The 22095-nt window shown below is 43.4% G+C and overlaps 3 protein-coding genes, 1 long non-coding RNA gene and 1 pseudogene across 5 annotated transcripts; 2 read left to right on the top strand and 3 right to left on the bottom strand.

Annotated features, from left to right (window-relative positions):
- The first annotated feature begins 1755 nt into the window (after window positions 1-1755).
- On the top strand, window positions 1756-3185 carry LOC127771314 (uncharacterized). Of its 2 annotated transcripts, none has more exons than XR_008017123.1 (3): window positions 1756-2364; window positions 2463-2614; window positions 2712-3185. It is a non-coding gene; the product is annotated as an uncharacterized LOC127771314 (long non-coding RNA). The 2 variants fall into 2 exon arrangements; XR_008017122.1 differs by having other exon boundaries at window positions 1756-2376.
- Window positions 3186-4019: 834 nt separating this feature from the next.
- On the bottom strand, window positions 4020-5615 carry LOC127770937 (uncharacterized; the record flags this gene model as incomplete). The annotated part of the gene is made up of 1 exon (XM_052296706.1): window positions 4020-5615. A coding segment is annotated over one exon (1155 nt), but the record flags the coding sequence as incomplete, so codon positions are not given.
- A 1826-nt stretch (window positions 5616-7441) lies between these two features.
- On the bottom strand, window positions 7442-9711 carry LOC127771310 (putative disease resistance RPP13-like protein 1). Its single transcript, XM_052297193.1, has 3 exons — window positions 9337-9711; window positions 8944-9244; window positions 7442-8812 (listed from the first exon to the last, which is right to left on the bottom strand). Exons 1-3 carry the CDS (start codon window positions 9638-9640, stop codon window positions 7579-7581), a joined length of 1839 nt encoding a protein of 612 aa, XP_052153153.1. The 5' UTR covers window positions 9641-9711; the 3' UTR covers window positions 7442-7578.
- A 3236-nt stretch (window positions 9712-12947) lies between these two features.
- Window positions 12948-15912, top strand: LOC127770936 (transcription factor GTE7-like; annotated as a pseudogene).
- Window positions 15913-16154: 242 nt separating this feature from the next.
- Window positions 16155-17731, bottom strand: LOC127770935 (probable disease resistance protein RPP1). Its single transcript, XM_052296705.1, has 2 exons — window positions 17618-17731; window positions 16155-17116 (listed from the first exon to the last, which is right to left on the bottom strand). The coding sequence occupies exons 1-2, from the start codon at window positions 17729-17731 to the stop codon at window positions 16502-16504; spliced, it is 729 nt and encodes a 242-aa protein (XP_052152665.1). The 3' UTR covers window positions 16155-16501.
- Between the last annotated feature and the right edge of the window lie 4364 nt (window positions 17732-22095).

Below are 22095 nucleotides of genomic sequence, written 5' to 3'. Positions count from 1 at the left end.
TGGTGTTTCAGAGAAATGCTCTGCTTGAGCTTGGTAATGGCGGGGAAGACTGGGATGGAGAGGGAGCTTGTTGGTTGGCGCCATGGGGGTTCACTCACTGCCTTTTTATATAGCACCGGGAAAAACCGAGGCGAAATCCGATCCGAACCGAACCGAATTGGCCACTTTGATTTCGTGCTAGATTCTGGAATTTTGCAAGTTCAGAGAAGGTGAGTGGGAATATTATAGTGAGGTCAATCACAGCAGACGACGCCCTTGCTTGCTGTCCGCGGGGGCCAAACCGATCCCAACCCGATGGAGCATCGGTTTTTTCCCGACGTGGCCGCGCGCGCGGGCGGAACTCTGGAAGTCTGAACTGGACGTTGCTTTTTGCCATTTGTTTTTTCTCCTTTTGCACACGTCGTCTTTCAGCTACGACCCGCTGCATCTTTGTCAAGAGTGGGCCAGGCGCCCAGGCTCCGTTGCACCGGAAATGATAGGGACATGCTCGCCCCGAATCCGAACCCGCCCAGCTCGATCGGTTTTATCTCCGGATCGCGGCTACGAAAGCTACGGTCAAGTCTCAAAAGGGATCGGAACACGTTGGGGAAGAAAAAGGACGAACACATGTGTGCTACGGCTAAGCAAGCCCGACGAGGGCGACACTAACGGAAGGAATGCACAGGTACAAGTGCACAACCCAAACTGGGAACTATGCTAGCTCGGTTATACTGTTGATGAGAGATAATAAAAAGTTCAGCAAGAATTAAGAAACCTAACGCAGTAGAGTTACATTTTTTAGCAAAAAAATAAAAATAAAAACTTTCGTTGCATAGGTTGAGCAAATTTTCACTATGTCAGAGGAAATTGTGTCTTTGTTCTGAACATGAACCGTGCAATAAGTGAAGGTTTTGTTTTCCAGTACTCCTATCCTAATGTTGGTGGGTAAACTGTTTTAACAACTCGATTTTATGTCCACCTATTTATTGCATGTCATCTAAATGGTTATAAAAAAATTGAAAAAATATGAACAAGATAGATCAATATGTAATATATCAATCCACAAACATGTAAGTTAAAATTCAACTTCTAGAAGTTGTAACAAAAATAACAAATAAAACTCAAATTACTATATGCATATTTACAATTAAATTTTTTTGTTACAACTTGTAGAAGTTGAATTTAAACTTGCATGTTTATGGAATGATATATTACATATTGATCTATCTTGTAATTTTATTGAAAATTTTTCGTAACCATCTAGTTGACATGCAACAAGTGGGTGGACGTCCACTCGAGTTATTAGAATCCATCTCCAATGTTCGGGTTTTTGTTTTCAGAGAACGGTTTGCAGGCCTTCTGGGAGCTCCGAACGGTGGCGTACTGAACCTGAGCAATGCGAAGGTGCAGTAAGGTAAACTGGAGAAGCAGCGCAGCGACAATGATCGCCCACGACCACAAGACTATAACGGCAAATTATCCGAAACCGAGGAACGACATTCCTCTGAACCGCACATATCACGGTTTTTCTCTGAACCGTCAATGGCGCGACCCCCCGTCGACCGTCCTCGTAGGCGCCGATCAAGCGAAGGAGGAGACGATGGAAATCGTGGTACGGGCCTTCTTGTCGTAATGGCAGTGGACCACAAATGTACAAGATGGGCCTGTTGGCCCATCTTGCTTGCAGCCCGCATCCATCTTGGTCCATGGACCTCCAGGCCCGCTATCTCGTGATAGACATGTCGCAGCCTCGCAGGAACTGAACCAGCCCAAGAAGCGCCAATGGTTCGCCCTCACCGGGACGGCGGGACCTCCCTCGCCTCCGGCGAAGATCCAGGCGGCGGCGCGGAAACGATGCGACCAGATCGGGCCGAGGCTGCGGAAGGACAAGCGGAAGGCGAGCCTCGCCGCTGGCCCGGGAGGTAACCTCGCACGACGCCCTTCTCTGCCCACAACCTCAATTCTCCAATGCTTTTCCGGCGATTTGTTGGTTCTGTGCTTCGGGCGGTAGCCGGTAGCGCCACAGGTCGTTGAGCCTCCGATGGCGGGGAGGGGATTCGCAGATGCGGAAAATGCAGGCGAGGGAGTCGAACGAGAGGAAGACGACCCTGGAGAAGAACTTGTTGAGGGTCAACTTGGAGAGCTTGCCGGAGGAGAAGATGCATAACAATGTGCGGAAGAGGAACGGCAGTCCACATCTAGTTGGGGGTGAAGGTGAGATCGATGAGATGACATGGATGTCGAGACTCGATACACAATGGGAGCTTTATCGATCTGTCAACAAATCCAACAAGAATCGACGGGATGAATGGTGAAAACGCTGGTATATTGATGGTTCCTTCCTAACAACAGTGATGTGCTGATGAAGTGGACAACGGTGATGCGGTAATGGCAATAGTAAGCAGCATGCTTTGTTCTTGACTGCTATTAGCTCATGTGTGAAATGAGCTCTTATAATGGTTAATATGTTTTCTTGTTTACAGGAGAGCAAGAATCCTAACAAGAATACTACACTGGCCTAACAGGTGGATGAATATGTAGATATTGGGGATGAAATGCCAACAGCAACTTATCAATCAGGTGGAGATTGAGAAGGATGCTGAGGTCGCAAGCAATGGATCCTCATCATCCAGTGGTACGATCAAACTGCCACTTTATAATTTTGACCTCCAACTTCTTGATGAGCGGAAGTTTTTTGCATTGTTCTTATTTGACTTATGTTACTTGTTCAGATTCGGGGTCTCAGAATCTGGCAATGCCCATTCTCTGGTGTAAGGTGGTCATTCTAACAGTAGGATATGAGTAGGTGGATGATTAGTCTCCTTTTGTGTGATTAGTGGTGTAGAGACACCAAAAGTGTAGGTGTTTTAAGTTGATTAAGAGGAGTTGGTATCTGCTTGGATTTAGTCAAGATTAGTTTGTGGCGAGTGAACTGGCTTTGTGGCTATTCTGATAGCGCAGGTGTCCTATGTACATATAAGTGAAAAGTGGAGAGTATGGTAGCAATTGGTAGACTGGTAGTTCACCAGGCTTTTTGATCTGAAGAAGTGAATATGGTTCAGGTGGATGTCTGTTCTTCTAGTTCTCAATGCAGTTGTTTTGTTACAACTGTCATATACTCTTAATACTCTTATGTAATTTGATGTGACATTATTGGTGATTGTAACTGTGGTAATTGAAATAGCAACATATAATCTTTTCTGGGAGATGTCTTGATCGTAGTGTTTCCGTGTTGTTGTTTCATGCTGGCAAAAGTTTTTATATATCTTGGTATTGCAAACTGTTTTCTGATTATTAAACTGCTTGAGAATTACTAGCTACCTTAAGTTTAGCCGTGCAATAAATTTGCCTCTTGCTAATGTCCAGGCAAATGCTTACATGACTGAAATGGCATGCGCCTCCAATGCTTACATGAGATCACATGATTAGTTTTTCACCCCAAAAATTGAAATGAAGAGTTTGGCGTTGGTCTTCTCTGGTGATTCTGTCTGTTTTACTCGGATTACTTATGTGGCGTTTATTTTCATACTACTACCTCTATTTCGAAATGTTTGACGCCGTTTACTTTTTAGCACATGTTTGACCGTTCGTCTTATTCAAAAAATTTAAGTAGTTATTAATTTTTTTTCTATCATTTGATTCATTGTTAAATATATTTTTATGTAGGTATATAATTTTACATATTTCATAAAAGTTTTTGAATAAGACGAACGGTCAAACATGTGCTAAAAAGTCAACGGTGTCAAATATTTTGAAACGGAGGGAGTATATCTGAAGAGAATTCTTTTGTTAGCAAATTTTTGACACGGTTTTAGCAACCTGCAATGCTATCAACTCCTCCTTTGTTAACAAAAAAAACTTGCGCAGTGCGATGCTCAACTGAATTGCATGTGCGAACAATTCTTGAGTGCACAGAGGACACAGCAAAGTGAATTAACCACTGAAATTGTCTGAAGGCTGAAGATCTGAGCACAACCTGGAATGCAATGTGATCGCAAAAAATAGCATGATATACACAGTTCCTTCTGTAATCACGAAAATGAACAACAACCATCCTTTTCAGTAGATAGAACCATAGAATGTGTATACTACAATACATTGAAGCGGATTGGTTTTGCTGGTCGATTGCTATCAATTAAATACAACATGAGTCATAGCACAGAATTACGGAGCAAAATACAGAACACCATAACAACACACGCTTGCACAACCATATTAGGATGAGGTTCTGAAGTGAGACAATTCCGGTGCAGAATCTAGCACATGAAAACCAATTTCTGTCATCTTTTCGTTAAAGACTGAAAACCAATTTCTGATACTACTGATTAAAAGAACCACGCGTTTGGCCTTATTTTTTCAGGTGAACCAAAGCTAGCTCTGCGACAGTTGATCTAGCCATCATATGGCCCTTGTAATGGTTCTGAAGGTTGTCATTGCGGCAATGGAATTTACAGCAGCTTGAACGCCTGAACGAACCCATGTCAGTTGGGCAGGTGGAAAAAGGTGCGCCTAACGAGCCACCGAGTAATCAGTTCACATATTCCCCCATCAATTTTGACCTTCAGCTTGCTTGCTAGAGTTCTGCACTGCTGAGCTAGCTCTTGATTGCAATGACTGATAACCAGTTCTTCCAACGAAGGTGGGAGGCCCTTCTCCGGCAGCCTTGCGATGCTCCAGCAATCGGAGATCTCCAACCTCTTGAGGGAGGGAAGGCTGTGGAGCCACGCAAGAAGATCTATGAGATTGCGGCAATCCCCAAATTGGAGTTCTTGCAGGGACATTAGGAGCTGAAGCGCTCTCTCTTGCTCATCCGTTAGTCTTGCCAATTCACTTCCGCAATGGTAAAGCTCTAGGCGTTGGAGGGAGGTGAGGTGCTTGCAGAATGACGTGGTAAGGATAGAGGGGTCATCGATCCTGAGCCTTTCCAGTCGTGGGCATAGCTCATAGCCCTGTCCTAACAAACTCCCCAAACGTAAAGGAAAGATGGGGCATCTGAGTACTTCCATATGCTTGAGGGCGTGGAGGAATTGCAAGCCCTCTAATGTAGCAAGTGATGAAGAACCTTCAATCCTCAAATGTTCGAGTGCAGTACATGATTGCAGGTCTAGAGATTGAAAACTTGCAGTGCTTGATACCTCTAATTTTTTTAAGCAGGTGAGATTCATCTGGAAGCAGGGCTGCAGAGTTTCTTGAGAATACTCGCTGATGTAAAGTTCCTCAAGTGATTGCGGAAGGATACACCTTCCATCTTGTCCATAACCACTGAGGTATCTATGTGCCCGCAGCAACCTGAGGTTGACGAGTGATTGCCAGCCTTCTAGCAAATTAAGTGACTCACAGCTTTCAATTATCAACTCTTGGAGTGCTATGCAGGAATGGAGCTGCAGAGATGTTAAACTTCGACTGTTGCATACTACTAGTTTTTTCAGGCGGGTGGAGTTCCCTGGAAAGCAGGGCTGCAGCGTTTCTAGGGAATCAACATGATTAATCTCAAGTTCTCCAAGTGATACCGGGAGGAGCCATCTTCCGTCATTATGCGCCCAGGACGAGATCAGCTCGGGGCATCGCCGAATCACTAACTCCTCAAGGGAGGTAAATCCAGCGAAAAATCTTCCTTGCTGCCGTAGAATGTTAAATCATGACAATGTGTAATATATACCTTTTTCAGAGAGGAGATGAGATTTAACGGAAGGAGCAGGAGTTTGTCTCGACCTTGATATTCTAATGATGGAGCCTCCGTAGCTGACGTAAGATTAGGTTGACTGTTTTCTTCCTCTCCTATAGATAGCCTTGTTATCTGATTGCAGTCATTTAAACTCAGTTCCTGTAGGGCTTGCGCGTGTTGCAACATCAGAGACAACCACTTCCCAGTTATTCCACAAAAGTAAATATGGAGTCGTTCAAGAGATGGGAGGACGCTGTGATTTGCTCCTGACATATATTCACAGGTAAGCTCTTGTGGAACATTTGAAGAGAGAAGTTCAGGGCAGTTGCCTAATTCCAAACTCTTCAAACAAATGAGTTGCCTTAAACTTTCGAGTGATATAGTCGTAAGATTTGGACAATTATATATTTCCAATCCAGTTAGGAACCTAAGGTTATGGAACGACAGAACTTTGTCATCCAATGTTATCAGCTGAGGAATAGCCTCATAAAAAGGATAATCATCAGCGGAAAGTCCAATTGTTAATGTTCCATAGGATGATCCCATCATTGATGGAAGTGTTGAAACTCTGGCGATTGATAATTTTGAAACAATAGTTGAAGGCGGAAGAGGGTTGTTCACATGCAAATCAGGACAATCATGGATGGTAAGCTTGCTAAGATGAGGCAACCATGATATCTGCTCAATTTCAGAATGTTGGTAGTTATCAAACAACGGAAACACCTTCAGCACTGGGCAATGTTTAATGTTCAGAACTGTTAAACTGTAGTTCAAGTCCCTGATGGAACTGCAGGAGCATCTCTCCAACTTTGGCATGCCAATTAACATCAGCTCATCCAGCGAAGGAATAGGTATTTCTACTACATTCTGCATACTCCTCAACTCCACCTTTCTAAGAAATGGAAAGAGCTCCAGTGAAGGAAGTATTTGCCATTGTCCACAACACTCTAGACGGAGAGTCTGTAAAGAGGTAAGTGAAGTGGCAAGCCATGTTGGAGAGGTAGCACCATTGTACGAATATATCTCTAGATGCTTAAGATTTGTATGTGGTTCAAGACCCTCAAGCACTTCTCTTGCATTTTCACATTCATCCCGTGGCAATTCAGTTGAAAAGTTAGTCCAAGAAAGGCCCAGTTTATCTGAATTAGTCCAGGAAAGGCACAGCTTTTCTAAGTTCTGTTTGTCTCTTAGTCTTGCACCACAAGCCTCGGCTACAGTCGAAACATTTTCAAGTTGAGAGACACCGAGTTGTACAAGCTGGTTCATGGACTGGAGTTGTGCTATCTCCCAGCCACTAGAATTTTGAACACTAAAGTTATGTAGGTCCTGAAGAGAGGTCATTTTGCCGATGCTAGCGATGGATGAGTATGCTCGATCTGCTGCTACAAGATGCCTCAGGCTAACAAGATCATCCATACCATTAGGTATAATAAGATCAGATTTTGAGCCAACATCTAATACTTGGAGATGGTAAAACTTGCTGACAGATTGAGGCAAAGCTCCACTATCAAGCTTTAGATAGCGAAAATGGGTAGGGTTGACCAGATTGGATAGCAAGGGGCCAATATCAGTATATGGTGCAGAGATCTGCAACACGCGCAAGTGATGTCCCTTCTGGACTACATCTTTGAAGGGTTGGAAGAATAAAGAGCTATGTTTCCCAAATAGAACCAAAGTCCTCAAATATTTCACTGCTTTAATTGCATTTCTAATTCTTCCTTCAACCTTGTCGTTACTAGGATCTTCATGGTGTGCAGAATTGGTTAGTATTGACAAATGACGTATAGTTGGCAGTATTTTGTTGCACTGTAGATTATCTATAGTTGCATACTCAGTCCTTGAAACCATCCTTGCAAAATCATGCATAAGGCCACGCATGATATAATAGTGTGTATGATCAACTTTCTGAAAGAAGCCAGAGTTCATCAAATCAGTTAGGTAGTCCCACCTATCTCCTCCAGTCTCTTACTTGAAGAGTTGCAATGCACAAAGCCTTGAGAAATCCAAATACAGATCAAGTCCTCGCCGACGAAGCAATAATTACTGGGGAATATGGAACAATACAACAAACATTGTTGTAAATGGTAAGGCAGCTGATCATAGCTAAGCTTCAAAGCAGGCATGATCCCTCTACTGAAATGCAGGGATTTCCAATCCTCGTTCATCAGAATGTTGCTCCAATGATCAATAGTATTTTTTTCTCTTAATAGCAGCCCTGTTGTTTCTGCTGCTAATGGATTGCCCTTTAACTTGTCAGCTGTCTTCTGCCCAATGATGTTCAAACTTGGATGTGCTTTGTAGTTCTCATCACCAAATGCACATGCTTTAAAGTATAGCCAAAAATCCTCATTTGACAAAGCATCTAACTCGATTGGTTTGACTGTGCCCACCTTTTGTGCGAGAGACAAAAGTCTAGTTGTCACAAGGATCATATTACCTTTTGGGTGATTTGATTTCAATGGAGCCAACAAAATACTCCATCTGTAATCATCCATGTTGTCCCATACGTCATCTAAAACAATCAAAAACTTTTTCGACTGGATGTTGATGTACCCATTTAAAATCTCCTGAAGCTTCGCAAAGCTACTTACTCCTTTCCATTTTTCTTTTCTACAGGGAGATTCTTCGTGTCTTTCTTGAGAGACAAAGTCTAGGATCTCCATTGTGATCCTCAATTCATCATAGTTATCAGACACCCAAACCCATATCCGCTCAAAGTCACGTTTCACCGTTGGCTCGTTGTATACAAGTTGAGCGAGAGCTGTCTTCCCAACTCCTCCGATGCCCACAATAGGCACTACAGTTACTCTGTCATAACTGTCATCTGTAATAATCTTCATGATGGTGTTCTTCTCTGCATCTCTTCCATATATTTTGTGTGGATTAAGACTTGACGTTCTTCTGCAGAGGGTTGTGGTTGTACTCGTACGATGGTTTGGATTTCCAACAGAGCACGGTCCATGTAGCTTAAGAACTTCACTCACAGCCCCCCATGCGTCTTGTAACTCACGAGTTATTTGCTGTATCCTTGTGGAACATTCATCCTTTTTCCAAGATTGAGCATAAGGTACATCTTTGTGTGTTGACTCACCATTAATCCTCATCCTTTTTCTTCTGCTTGAACCACCAAGTTCAACAGGGATGGTATTTGCTGTAGCTTCGGTGGTACTGCAAAACAAAAATGAAAGCAGAACGATTTCACAGTTGCTGGGGCTGGGTTTACCTTGAGAAACACACGTTACATAAATAACAAATCATGTCCAGCAAAAAAAAAAAAAAAACATTATCATATATCATACCTTGACGATGGGTTTGGTTGCTGATCAGTTATCTCACGCTTCTTGTTACAACTGTCACTCTTGAGGTGATTGTGCAAAACCGATGTCCCTTTGTCAGAACCGCACTTGACCACCGTGTGACAGTGAATACACCTTGCCTTCACAGGCTTTCCATTTTCTTCTTCAGTGATATCGAAGTGCCCCCATGCCTTGGACCGTTTTTTGGCACCACTGCTATTCGCAATAGCAGCGTTGCTACTCGGTCTCTCTGCTTGCTCTGCTTCATGTTCATCCAAGCTTTCAGTGGCACCTTGCCATGAACCTGAACCAACAGAAAAATGGGGATTGGATGCACCTCTCAGGACACAGAAATGGATGCATCTTACTTACATACGCTTAGTTATTCGCTTTTACCTCCTTGGACCTGCTGCTGTAGCCTGAAGTAGTCGAGCTCGTCGACCGCGTCGTCGGCGTCGTAGAGCAACTCCCTGACACGACCGAGGGATCGGAACAGAGGCTTGTTCCCGATCGCCCTCCCCTTCGCAGCAGCGACCACCGCCTCCGCCCTCTCGATCTCAGACCTGAGCTTCTTCGTGTCATCGGCGAGCCCAACCTGGCGAATCCAGTCATCCAGCTTGTCGGCGTCCAGGTTCTCCAGGATGGTCTCCGCCAGCCACCCGATCCCGCCCTCCAGCAAACCGGCTTCCACCTCCTCCATCAGATGCGGCAGAACAGCAGCAGCTCCTCCGTTGTCGCCAATGGCGTGAACACGAGAAGAGGATGGGGAAAGCAGAGTAGCAGGTGTAGTAGGAGTACTAGGCAGCACCAGGTGAATTAAAGTGGAAGGAGAGAACGGAATAGATTCCTGTGCAAACGGCGGCAGTGTTCGTGGAAATCCGTTCGTGGCGACGCACTACCTGACTCCAACTTTTACGGACTCCGTCCTCCTCTTCAGTTGGGCTAGTTGGGCCAAAAGAATCCGAAGACAAGCTTTTAGAAATAAGTCTATTTGTGGTCCCTCATCTTTACATCGAATTTAAACCACATCTGATTCCGCATCGAATTTATCCTAAACCGCAATACTAGACATTTTCACCCCCATCCTAAAACAAAACCATCCAGATCAGGTCCCATTACAATATGGATGACTGTTTTGGATGATGTAGCATCCTGATCAGTAAAAAATTAAAAATTTAAAAAAAACATGGAGAAAATCCCTCGTATGCCCTTGAAATTATAGCTAATCCCTTCAAAGTCCTGAGTTTTCCTTACTTCTTTGTATATCCTGAAAATTTGATTTTGATCCCTTTCATGCCCCACCGTCAATTGATCGTCTAATTTCTATAAAAATGACTATTTTACTCTTACACATAGTCACATAGGTGAACATAGAAATTTACGAATTACATTGTTGTAAATGTAAAAGTTTGTCACATGAGGCTATTATAGTTATGAGTTTGTTGTGTGATACTTTATTTATGACAAAATTTATTTTTAGATAATAAAAGGAAAAATATGTATTTATTTTATTTATTAAAAAGTCATACACAAATGAGGAGCATTCATACAAAGATGGGTCTACTAATGCTCACAATATTTTTATATGGATGCTCCTTATTTTTGTATGAATGCTCCCGATCACACAAAAAAAATCCATTGTCCTATTAAAATTTCAAATAAATTTTCACTTTATTACATTTGTTTTATTTTCAAAATTTATGTTTTTTTGGCACTAATTCTTTAGTCTCGTTAATTTCATAAAATGCATATACTATGCACTCAAACAAAATTTTCAGTTTTTTTTAAGCTTATATTCAAACCTACATCGCTAAGGGCATAAAAGACATTTGTAACTAAATTAATAGTGAAACGAAGGAAAATATAACAGAATGGCATGGAAGGGATCAAGTTAAAATTTCGGAGGTATAAAAGGGATCGGGTAAATACCAAAGGTATGAGAGGGATTGAGTGAATTTTTAAGGGTATATATGAAATTTACTCAAAAACATGTGATGTCAACATGTAAGTGGAATTCCCTCTCTCCCTCTCTTCCGCATATCTCCACCTCTCCCCTCTCTTCTCCAGAAGCTCGTCGGCGGAGAGAGGGCCGACGAACCTGTCCATGGGAGGCGGCAACAGTAGTGGGAGGTCGGCGACGAGAGGGCTTGAGGTGGCCGATAAAGAGCAGAAACTTGACCACCGTGCGGACAATGGCCGCGAAGAGGTGACAGGGAGCTCCAGCGTGAGGCGAAGGCGACAGAGCTAGCAGAGGCAGGTGCGCTGAGGGTCACGGAGCTCATCGTCTCCCACATAGTTTGCACCCCATCCATCTTGATCTTGAAGCCACTCATGCCTCCTTCATCGTGAGCTCACTTGAAGTTGTCGCAACATCTTCGTCATGAGCTTGCCATTGCCTGCTTCCACAGCCAAACCTGTAGTGCGGAGGCGATGGCAAAGGCAGGGGACAACAGATAGGGCGACGCGATCTGAGGGTTGCAGACGCTAGTGGTGAAGTGCGGAGCTCGAGCTCAAGCCATGGAGGTTAGCAATTTCCCAACTCACCTCGTCAACCTCCCCTCGCTTCGTCGTGCCTAAGAACACCGGTGCCGTGCGGTGGTGTGGTCGGATCTAGCCATTCCAAATGGTCAACTACTAGGTAACGGAGGTGGTAACTATCATCATCCATCATGAACGGCACCAACACTTATGAGGGGTGTTGTGGCACAATACCAAAGTTCTACCACGAGAGCATGAGCTGGCCGCCTTGAGCCCCCTCGTCGCTGACCTCCTATTGACGTTGCCGGGCTCGCGGGCCACTAGCCCTCTCCCTGTCAGTGAGCTAGGGAAGAGAGGGGAGAGGTGGAGAGACGGGAAGAGAGGGGATAGGTGGAAGTCCACTTACTCGCGGGCTCAACATGTTTTTTTTCCGACTAGGATGTCACGTCATCCAAAATAGTCATCTCGACTGTCATGGAATCTGACTTGGACGGTTTTGCCAAAATAAGGAATAAAGGCTTCTAGTATTGCGGTGTAGAGATATCAATTAAACTTGACGTAAAGACGAGGGACGGAAAGTGGACTTATTCCAAGTTTTTAGACGATTTAGGTTTTAGTATTGCGGTTTAGAGATATCACAGCTGTGAATGTTGTTTCATTTCTGATTTCTGATAGATGTTGAAATTGGTCTGAATTTTCACGTATGATCTGCTTTCGGACGACCTTGAGAGGCACAAATTGAAAAAAAAAAAAAGAGGATGAGAAATAAATTGATGCCTTTTTATGCTCATAAGAGATTACTACAACTCACACATTAAAAAGGAAAAAAACATTAGTTCACACAAAAAAAAAATCATCATCTAATCAGATATCTTTTTACTCTTGAATACTAGTTACATGAAAACAACCCAAAACTCACAAACAGATGACACTATAACTGGGAACTACAGACCAGAAGCTCACGGAGGCAGAATATTGTCGTAAACTCGAGACAACACAACTGACAACCAGCATACACTCACAATTCACAAAGTAATGCTAAATCTTGTACATACAGCAAAGAATGCAATCATCTCACAAGAACAGAGCCCCAAATCGCGACCACGAAGATCAGACTGAAGAGGCAAACCAAGAGCATCGTCCTGCCCACTGCTCGCCGGTTTACCACATCACCTGCCACCCAAAACCCGAGAGAGGCCTCCACAAAACCGACGAGCACCACGGTGACAAGGCTTCCGTAACACAGCCAGTGCAGTGCTACCTTACCATGGTGGCCGAAGACTCCGCTCGGAGCGATGAAGAAGACGAGGCTGAGCGCGGCCGCAGCTTGGAGGACGCCGCAGGAGATGAGCGCGCCTGGTAGCTTGTCGTCGTCGAGGCAGGCGTCGGCGATCGCCCGCAGGATCTTGACGAGGAACTCCGGGAGATCCATATCTTGCTACCTTTGATTCAGTGAACGTATCGTGTGCTCGAGAGAGATGCTCTGGTTTGGATGGTGTTTCAGAGAATTGCTCTGCTTGAGCTTGGTAATGGCGGGTGGAGACCGGCTGACCGGGATGGAGATGGAGCTTGTTGGTTGGTATCACGGGGATTCACTCACTGCCTCTTATATAGCACCAGGCAAAACCCGAAGCGAACCGAGTTGGCACTAAGTGCAGGAAGGTGGGTGCCAATAGTATATTGAGGTCAAGCACAGCAGACGACGCCCTTGCTTGCTGCTGTCCGCGGGGGCCAAACTGATCCGAACCCGATGGAGCATCGGTTTTTTCCCGACGTGGTCGCGCGCGCGGAACCCTGAAAGTCTGAACTGGACGTTGCTTTTCACCGCTTGTTTTTTCTCCTTTTGCACACGTCGTCTGTCAGCTACGAGTACGACCCGCTGCATCTCGTCAAGAGCGAAAGGCTCAAAGGCCCCGTTGCATCAGAACTGATAGGGACATGCTCGCCCCGAACCCGAACCCACCCAGCTCCATCGGTTTTCTCGGCGACCGCCGCTAGAAAAGCTACTCTCAAGCCTCAATGGGATCGGAACACGTTGGGGGAAAACAGAGGGGAAGAGCACATGTGTGCTACGGCCAAGCAAGCCTGATGAGGGCGACACTGACGGAAGGAATGCATAGGCACAACCCAAACTGGGAGCTGTGCTAAGCTCGATTGTACTTTTCATGAGAGATAACAAAAATCTCAGCAAGAATTGAGAAACCTAACGCATTAGAGTTACATTTTTTTTTAAAAAAAAACTTTCGTTGTTCCATTCCATAGGTTATTATGCAAATTTTCACTACATGTCTTCGTTCTGAACACGAACCGTGTAACAAGTGAAGGTTTTGTTTTGCAGTACTCTGATCCTAATGTAGTTTTCTATTCCAAATGTTCAAACTGAACATCAAAGTGACGAAGTCAAGTAAACTGGAGAAGCAGCGACAACGACCGCCCACGGCCACAAACACCTTTGCACGATTCTGATTATAATATGGGCCTCTAGGCCCAGACTGTTTGAAGGCCCGCATCCATCGTGGTCCTTAGACGATCCATGCCCCCCGATTTTGGTCCATTTCTTTGGAAGGACAGCCTCGAAGGCCCACTTGGCCACTTGCCAGGCCCGTCATCTACGCATCGACATGTCGCACTCACCGGGACGGCGGACCTCCCCCACCACCAGCGAAGATCCAGGCGGCGGCGCGGAAGCGGTGCGGCCAGATCTGGTCGAGGCTGCGGAAGGACAAGCGCATCCGTCTGCTCCAACGCCCCAGTGGAGGTCGATCGCCTCGCGCTCCACGACTACCGCACCATATGAATCTCGTCAAGGTGAAGGCGGACCTCGCCGCCGGGAGGTAACCTCCTCGCACGACGCTTTCGCTGACCGCCACCTCACTTATCCAATCCGATGCGGCGCCAACCCTGCTGGGCACGAGGTCTTTGCAGGCGATTTCTTGGTTCTAGGCGTCGAGCGGCAACGCAAACCTCCTTCCTCCTTGAGCCCTCGATGCCAGGGGAGGTAATGCGCAAATGCGGAAACCGACGGCGAGGGAATCAAATGAGAGGAAGACGACCCTGGAGGAGGAGAACTTGTTGGGGGTTGGCTTGTTGAGGAGACTCAGGAGAGATGAATAGGAATGTACGAAGAGAGACGGCAGTCCAGATATGGATGGTGGTGAGATTGAGCTGCATATTGATGAGATGGATGTCGAGACACAGTGGAAGTTTGATCGATCTGTCAACTCCAACGAGAATCGACTGGCTGCAAATTGTGAACGGTGAAAATGCTGATGTTATTGATGCTTCCTTGGCTAACAATTCTGATGATGTGCTGATGAAGTGTACAACGGTGAGGTGGTAATGGCAATAGTAAAGCAGCATGCTTTGTTCTTGGTTGCTGTTAGCCATTTCTGCAATATGCTTATGATGGTTAATTTGTTTTGTTGTTTACAGGAGAGCAAGAATCATGACAAGAGTACTACACTGGTCGAGCTGAGGGATGAGTATGTCAACAGCGGCTTACCAATCAGTGGAGATTGAGAAAGATGCCGAGATTGCAAGCAGTGGTTCCTCATCGTCTATTGGTATCGAACCGACAAAATTTGATCCTCTAACTTCATGAACCAAAGCTTTTGCATTGATTCTTATTTGACTTATGTTACAGGTTCAGATTCTCTGTTCAAAGGACAGCATCTCAGAATCTGGCAATGCCCATTCTCAGGTGTAAGAACTAAGAAGGTGGTCATTCTAACAGTAGGATTCAACTAGGTGGACAATTAATTTCCATTTGTGTGATTTATGTTGTAGAGACACCTAAAGTGTAGGGTGTTTTGTAAGTTGATCAAGAGGAGTCAGTATCTGCTTGGATTTAGTCAAGATAGTTTGTAGTGAGTGAACTGGCTTTGTGGGTATTCTGATAGTGCGGGTGTTCTATGTACATATAAGTGAAAAGTGGAGACTACGGTAGCAATTGGTAGACGGGGCTTTCTGATCTGAAGAAGTGAATATAGTTCATGTCATCATGTGGCTGTCTGTTCTTCTCAATGCAGTTGTTTTGTTACAGCTGTCATATACTCTTATGTAATTTGATGTGTCATTGTGTATGATTGTCACTATGGCGATTGAACTAGCAACATACTAATGCCTAATGATAATTTCTGGGAGGATATATATTTCATTGGCCATGAGAGCCTGTGTTTGATTGTATTGTTTCAATGTTGCTTCATACTGGCGAAAGTTTTTTATATATCTTGATATTGCAAGACCATAAAACTGTGTTTAGTCATTAAATTGTTTGAAAATTAGTTAGCCTATGTTTGTCCGTTCAATAAATTTGCTCTTTGCTAATGTTCAGTTAAATGCTTACATGATCGAAATGGTATGCACTCCAATGCTGACATGAGATTAGATGACGAGTTTTTCACCCCAGTGATTCTGTCAGGCATTTATTTTTCATATATCTGAAGAGAATTCTTTGGTTAGCACATGTCCAGTTATGCCATCTGCTACCACGCGCATGTGCTAACAATTCTTGAACGCATACAGGGCGCAGCAAAGTGAATTAACCACTGAAATTGTCTTAAGGCTGAAGATGCAAGCACAACTTGGAAACACAGCATGAATGCCAAAATAGCATGACAAACACGGTTGCTTCTGTAATCACGAAAATGGAGGATGTTTATCCTTTTCAGTAGATAGACTTACAGAATTGATATTACCAAGCAATGAAGGGGACTGGTTTTGCCGGTCGACAGCGATCATAGCACAGAATTACAGAGCAAAATACAAGATAACACAATACAGGATTGCACAACCATATTAGGATGAGGTTCTGAAGTGAGGCAAATCAAGAGCAGAATCTGGCACATGAAAACCAATTTCTGATACTCCTGAGTAAAACAACCACTTGTTTGGCCTTCTTTTTGTCAGGTGAACCAAAGCTAGCTCTGCGATAGTTGATCTAGCCATCATATGGTCCTTGTATTGTGTAATGGTTCTGAAGGTCGTCATTGCAGCAATGGAATGCACAGCTGCTTGAACACCTGAGCAAGCCCATGCTAGTTGGGCAGGCAGAGAAAGGTGTGCTTAACGAGCCACCGAGTAATCAGTTTACATATGTCCCATCAATTTTGACCTTCAGCGTGCTTGGTAGAGTTCTGCACTGCTGAGCTAGCTCTTCCTTGCAATCGTCGATATCCAGTTCTTCCAACGAAGGTGGGAGACCCTTCTCCGGCAGCCTAGCGATGCTCCAGCAACTGCAGATCTCCAACCTCTTGAGGGAGGGAAGGCTATGGAGCGCCGTAGGAAGATCTATGAGATTTGTGCAAAACCAAAAACGGAGTTCTTGCAGGGAGGTGAGGTGCTTGCAGAATGACGTGTATAGGATAAATGGGTCATCGATATTGAGCCTTTCCAGTCGTGGGCATAGGTCATAGCCCTGCCCTGACAAACTCTCCCAATATGGAAGCAAGCTGGGACATCTGTATACTTCCAAATGCCTGAGGGCAAGGAGGAATTGCAGGCCCTCTAACGTAGCAAGCGATGCACAACCTTGAATCTTCAAATGTTCGAGTGCAGTGCATGATTTCAACTGTAGAAATTTCAAACTTGGGCTTTCCTCCACTACAATTTTTTTGAGGCGGATGGGTTTTCCTAGAAAACAGGGCAGCGTCGTTTCTAGGGAATAGTCGTTTTCGTTCGCCTGGCCATCATTTCTGTTCTGCATCAATGACAAGCGCATGTTGGTCATTGAATTGTAGCGGACCCAATCAATCTCCTTCAGAGAGGAGACGAGATTTAACGGAATTCGCAGGAGTCCGTCTCCAGCTGAGCTTATCGATGCGTCTGGATACCTTGACGATGAAGCCTCAAGATCTGACAAAAGCTCTAGTTGACAGTTTTCCTCCTCTCCCATCGATAGTCTTCTTACCGCCAGGCAATTCCTTAATGTCAATTTCTGTACTCCCTGCACATGTTGCAGATTCTGAGATAGCCACTTCCCCGTTATTCCACAATTTTCAATACTGAGAAGTTCAAGAGATGGGCGGTCATTGCGATTTCCAGCTACCATGTCTTCACGGGTAGAAGTAGGCTCTTGCGGAACATCTGAAGAGAAAAGATTTTGACAGTCGTGTATGTACAGTCTCTTTAAATGGATGAGTTGCCTGAGTCCTTCCATGGATAGCCTTTTTACATTCGGGCAGTTGCCTAAACGCAATACCTGTACGCCCTGCACATGTTGCAGCATCTGAGATAGCCACTTCCCCGTTATTCCACAATTCTTAATTTTGAGCTCTTGAAGAGATGGGCGGTCATTGCAATTTCCAGCTACCATGTCTTCACGGGTACAAGTAGGCTCTTGCGGAACATCTGACGAGAAAAGATTTTGGCAGTCGTGTATGTACAGACTCTTTAAATGGATGATTTGCCTGAGTCCTTCCAACGAAATATACCTCAGATTTTGGCAATGTGATATCTGCAAAGTAGTTACAAACCTAAGGTTTTGGAAAGACAACATTGTTGTATCCATCACTGTCAGCTTATCAGAACGTGTCCCAATTGTTAATGTTCCTCCGGATGACCCCTCCATCGTTGGAAGTGTTGAAATTCCCTCGATGGATAACTCTGAAACAATAGTCGAGGGGGAAAAGGACGAGGCACAGTCAAATCAGGACAATCATGGATGGTGAACTTGCTGAGGTGGGGAAACCATGAGGACCCCAAGTTCTGGCAGTTCTCAAATAACGGAAAGACCTTCAGAACAGGGCACTTTTCAATCTTCAGGATCCTTAAACTGGAAATCAAGTTCCCCATGGAAGTGCAGGAGCACGTGTGAAGCTTTTGCATTCGAATTAGAGTAATCTCCTCCGGTGAACGAATTGAGAGTTCCGATGCATTCTTTATTTCGATCAACACAAGCTCTCTTAGTAACTCTAGCCCTTCTAAAGAAAGTATTTGCACTTCTCCACAATTTTCTAGACGAAGTGTTTGCAGATAGGTGAGTGAAGTGGCAAGACAAGTTGGGGCGGTAGCTCCATTGTACCCAGATATCGATAGACACTTGAGGCTGTGATGTGGTTCAAGACATTCAAGCACCTCACTTGCACTTGTGTCACCACTGGTAGCACTTGCCATTATCTCCCCTTCTGTCCCTATCACTATGTCTGTAGAAGGTTCACAATTCATGTGATTGCCATGCTCATTTCCCGAGCTCATGTCATATTGATATTCATTTTCAGAGCTCTTGTGTGCGTCCTTCCAGGACAAACGTAGATTTTCTAAGTGTTGTTTGTCTTTCAGTCTTGCCCCACAGGCCTCCTGCTGGGTTTTAACGTTTTCAAGTCCAAACACATCAAGTTCTACAAGCTCGTTCATTAATTGAAGTTGTGTCACCTCAAAACCACTTAAATTCTGAACAATAAAATTGCGCAGTTCCTTAAGAGAGATCATTTTGCCAATATTAGCGATGGACAAGCGATCTTGTTCCTTTGATGATACAAGATGCCTCAGGTTAACAAGATTATCCATACCATGTATAATATGATCATATTGTAGGTAAACATCTAATACTTGAAGATGGTAAAACTTGCTGAGAGATTGAGGCAATTCTCCGTTAAATTTTATATAGCGAATATGGTTAGGATTCACCAGATTGAAAAGAGAGGGGTCATCATCAATATATGATTCAGAGGTTTGCAACAGTCGTAAACGATGTTTCTTCTGGACGAGCTCTTGCGTGGCTTCAAATAATAAGTTGTCATGATCTCCACGTAGCACCAACGTCCTCAAATGTCTGACTGGTTTAAGTGCAATTCTTATTCTTTCTTCAACCTTGTGATCATCAGGATCTTCATTGCATTCAGAATAGAGTTGTATTGACAAATGGCGTATAGTCGGCAATATTTTAGAACACTGTAGATCTTCTATAGAGGCGTACTCAGTTCTTGAAACCATCCTTGCAAAATCACGCATAAGGCCACAAATGACATACTCTGTAGATCCGACTTGCTGAAAGAAGCCAGAGTTTACCAAATCCGATAGGTAGTTCCTCCCTATCTCCTCCAATCTCTTGCTTGAAAAGTTACCATGCACAAAGCCTTGAGAAATCCAAATACGGATCAATTCCTCACCTGTGAAACTATCGGGGAATATAGAACAATACAAAAGACATTGTTGTAAATGATAAGGCAACTGATCATAGCTAAGCTTCAAAGCAGGCATGATGCCTCTACTGATTTCCAGCGATTTCCAATCTTCATCCCTCAGAGTGTTGCTCCAATGATCAAAGGTAAGATGCTTTCTTAATAGTCGTCCTGCAGTTTCTGCTGCTAATGGGTTGCCGTTTAACTTGCCAGCTATTTTCTGCCCAATAATATTCAGACTTTGATGTGCCTCGTAGTTCTCATTACCAAACGCACACGCTTTAAAAAACAACAAAAACTCGTCCTTTGACAAAGCATCTAACATTATCGGGTCGACAGTGCCTATCCGTTGTGCAAGAGACAAAACCCTAGTTGTCACAAGGATCATATTACCCATTTCATGACTTGATTTTAGTGGAGCCAACAAATTGTTCCATCGGGAACCATCCATTCTCTCCCAGACATCGTCTAAAATAAGTAGAAACCTTTTCGATTTCAGCTTCATACATCCCTTCAAAATCTCATGAAGCTTAGCAAAGCTGCTGTTCATACCTAACAGTTTTTTCAGGAGAAACAAAATCTAAAATCTCCCTTGTGAGCCTTACTTCATCAAAGGTGTTAGATACCCAAACCCATATACGCTCGAATTGATTTTTCACCGTCGGATCGTTGTATATAAATTGAGCTAGTGCCGTCTTCCCAACTCCCCCAGTGCCTACAATAGGAAGCACAGTTACTCCATCATAATTATCATTTGTAATAATCTTCATGATGGCGTTCTTCTCTTCAACTCTCCCATACATTTTGAATTGATTAAGACTTGATGTTTTTAGGCGTGGATCTGCGTTTGTACTCCTACAGTGGATTGAGCTTGCAACAGAGTCCGGTCCATGTAGCTTAAGAAGCTCACTCACAGCTCCCCGAATGTCTTGTAACTGACGAGTTATTTGTTTTATCATATTGGACCATTCAGCCTTGTTCCGAGGGTGTGCATCAGCAGCACTGTTGTGTGTTAACTCACCGTGCATTCTCATCCTTTTTACGTTCCCTGAACCACCGATTTCAACAGGTGCTCCATTCGATGTACCGTCAACACTACTGCAATTTGTACAATTGAATGCATTAATAGAACTAATAGCCACTGATAGATAGGATTTGAGACTAAATGACAGGGCTATTAGGCCCCTCAATCAGTAAAAAGTAATCAAGTGCTCTTAGCATCAATCTATGAACTTATCTATCTATCTATTATATTATTAAAACAGCCTTGAAAGAAAGCACCATGTTCATTATGGAGGCTAGAAATTCCCACATTAATCGAAGAAAAAGAAAAAATCTACACAGTTAGATTATAGTAGATCCAGATTATAACGGTGCAGATTGATCAATGAATATATATAGAAATATTTTATCTTTCTACAAACGGAACCGGACTTAGTTTCTAGACACCAATAAAACAATTTGAAGCAGAGTTGGATTGCATATAGTATATGTTTGCAGGCAGATCAATAATGTTCCCCACATAAGCCTGTATTTTTATGCACGCACACAAAAAACCAGCGAGCCTGTAAACAAGTTGACTTAGGATAAAAATCATATGTCGGACAAGTTTTATTTATTAATAATCATAGCCTTAAATTAACGTGCAAACATATATGTATTTATCAATGGCACGCATGTACCGTATCTTTCAAAGTACAGTTCGGATGTGCTGCCAAGTAGGCAAGATTAGTGTGGTTAATAATTAATCCTAGCCGATTAAAGGTTAGTCAATAATAAAAAATTATTTGAGCAATTGATGGGATTAATTAAGTATAATTATTATAAATTTAAGAAATAGATTAATTTTTTAAAAACTTTTGCATAAAACATACCATTTAACAATTGAGGAAGTATGCTCATGAAAAACACAGCCTTATAGTTAGATTGTGAATACGTGATATAGTCTGACATAACATATGATGTGCATGTTATCATGTTTTGGTAAGCTTCGGCTAAAGAGGTGGCCTAGCCACGAGCAAGAAGGGAAGCTGGCGGGACTTCTATAAAAACAAAAAAATAGTTAGATTTTTTCAAGTTCAATATCAACTAATAGTAGTTGTGATAGGACAGCATAGACCACAAGCAAGTAAGTAAAAATTATAAGAGAATAAAAACTGGCATACTTTTCTTAAAAACTGCCGAGATTTAACATAGAGAAAATTCCTTGTGTACACCTCAAAACTCTCTCAATCCCTTCTATGCACCTAAAAAATACCGAATCCTTTGTGTGCCCTCGAAAATATGTTTGGAACCCTTGCGTACCCCTCCCGTCAAGTCTCTATCAGTTTAGATGATAATTTGCTTAGAAATGTCCATTATGCCCTTTGAGAACGGAGGGCATGCATGAAATTTAATTATAGTTAACTGATTAGAGAGCTTGCTATATATTAAATATTTTTTTTATGATGTGTGCTTTATGATAGTAAATAATTAGTGGATAGCAAATTTAAAATATTTTTTTTAAAAAATAGTACATTGCAATTTTAAAAATAAAATATGAAATTTGATCATAGTT

This window comes from Oryza glaberrima, chromosome 4 (genome assembly GCF_000147395.1).
Source record: "Oryza glaberrima chromosome 4, OglaRS2, whole genome shotgun sequence".
Taxonomy (NCBI): Eukaryota; Viridiplantae; Streptophyta; class Magnoliopsida; order Poales; family Poaceae; genus Oryza; species Oryza glaberrima.
This window is presented reverse-complemented; position numbering and strand designations above follow the sequence as displayed.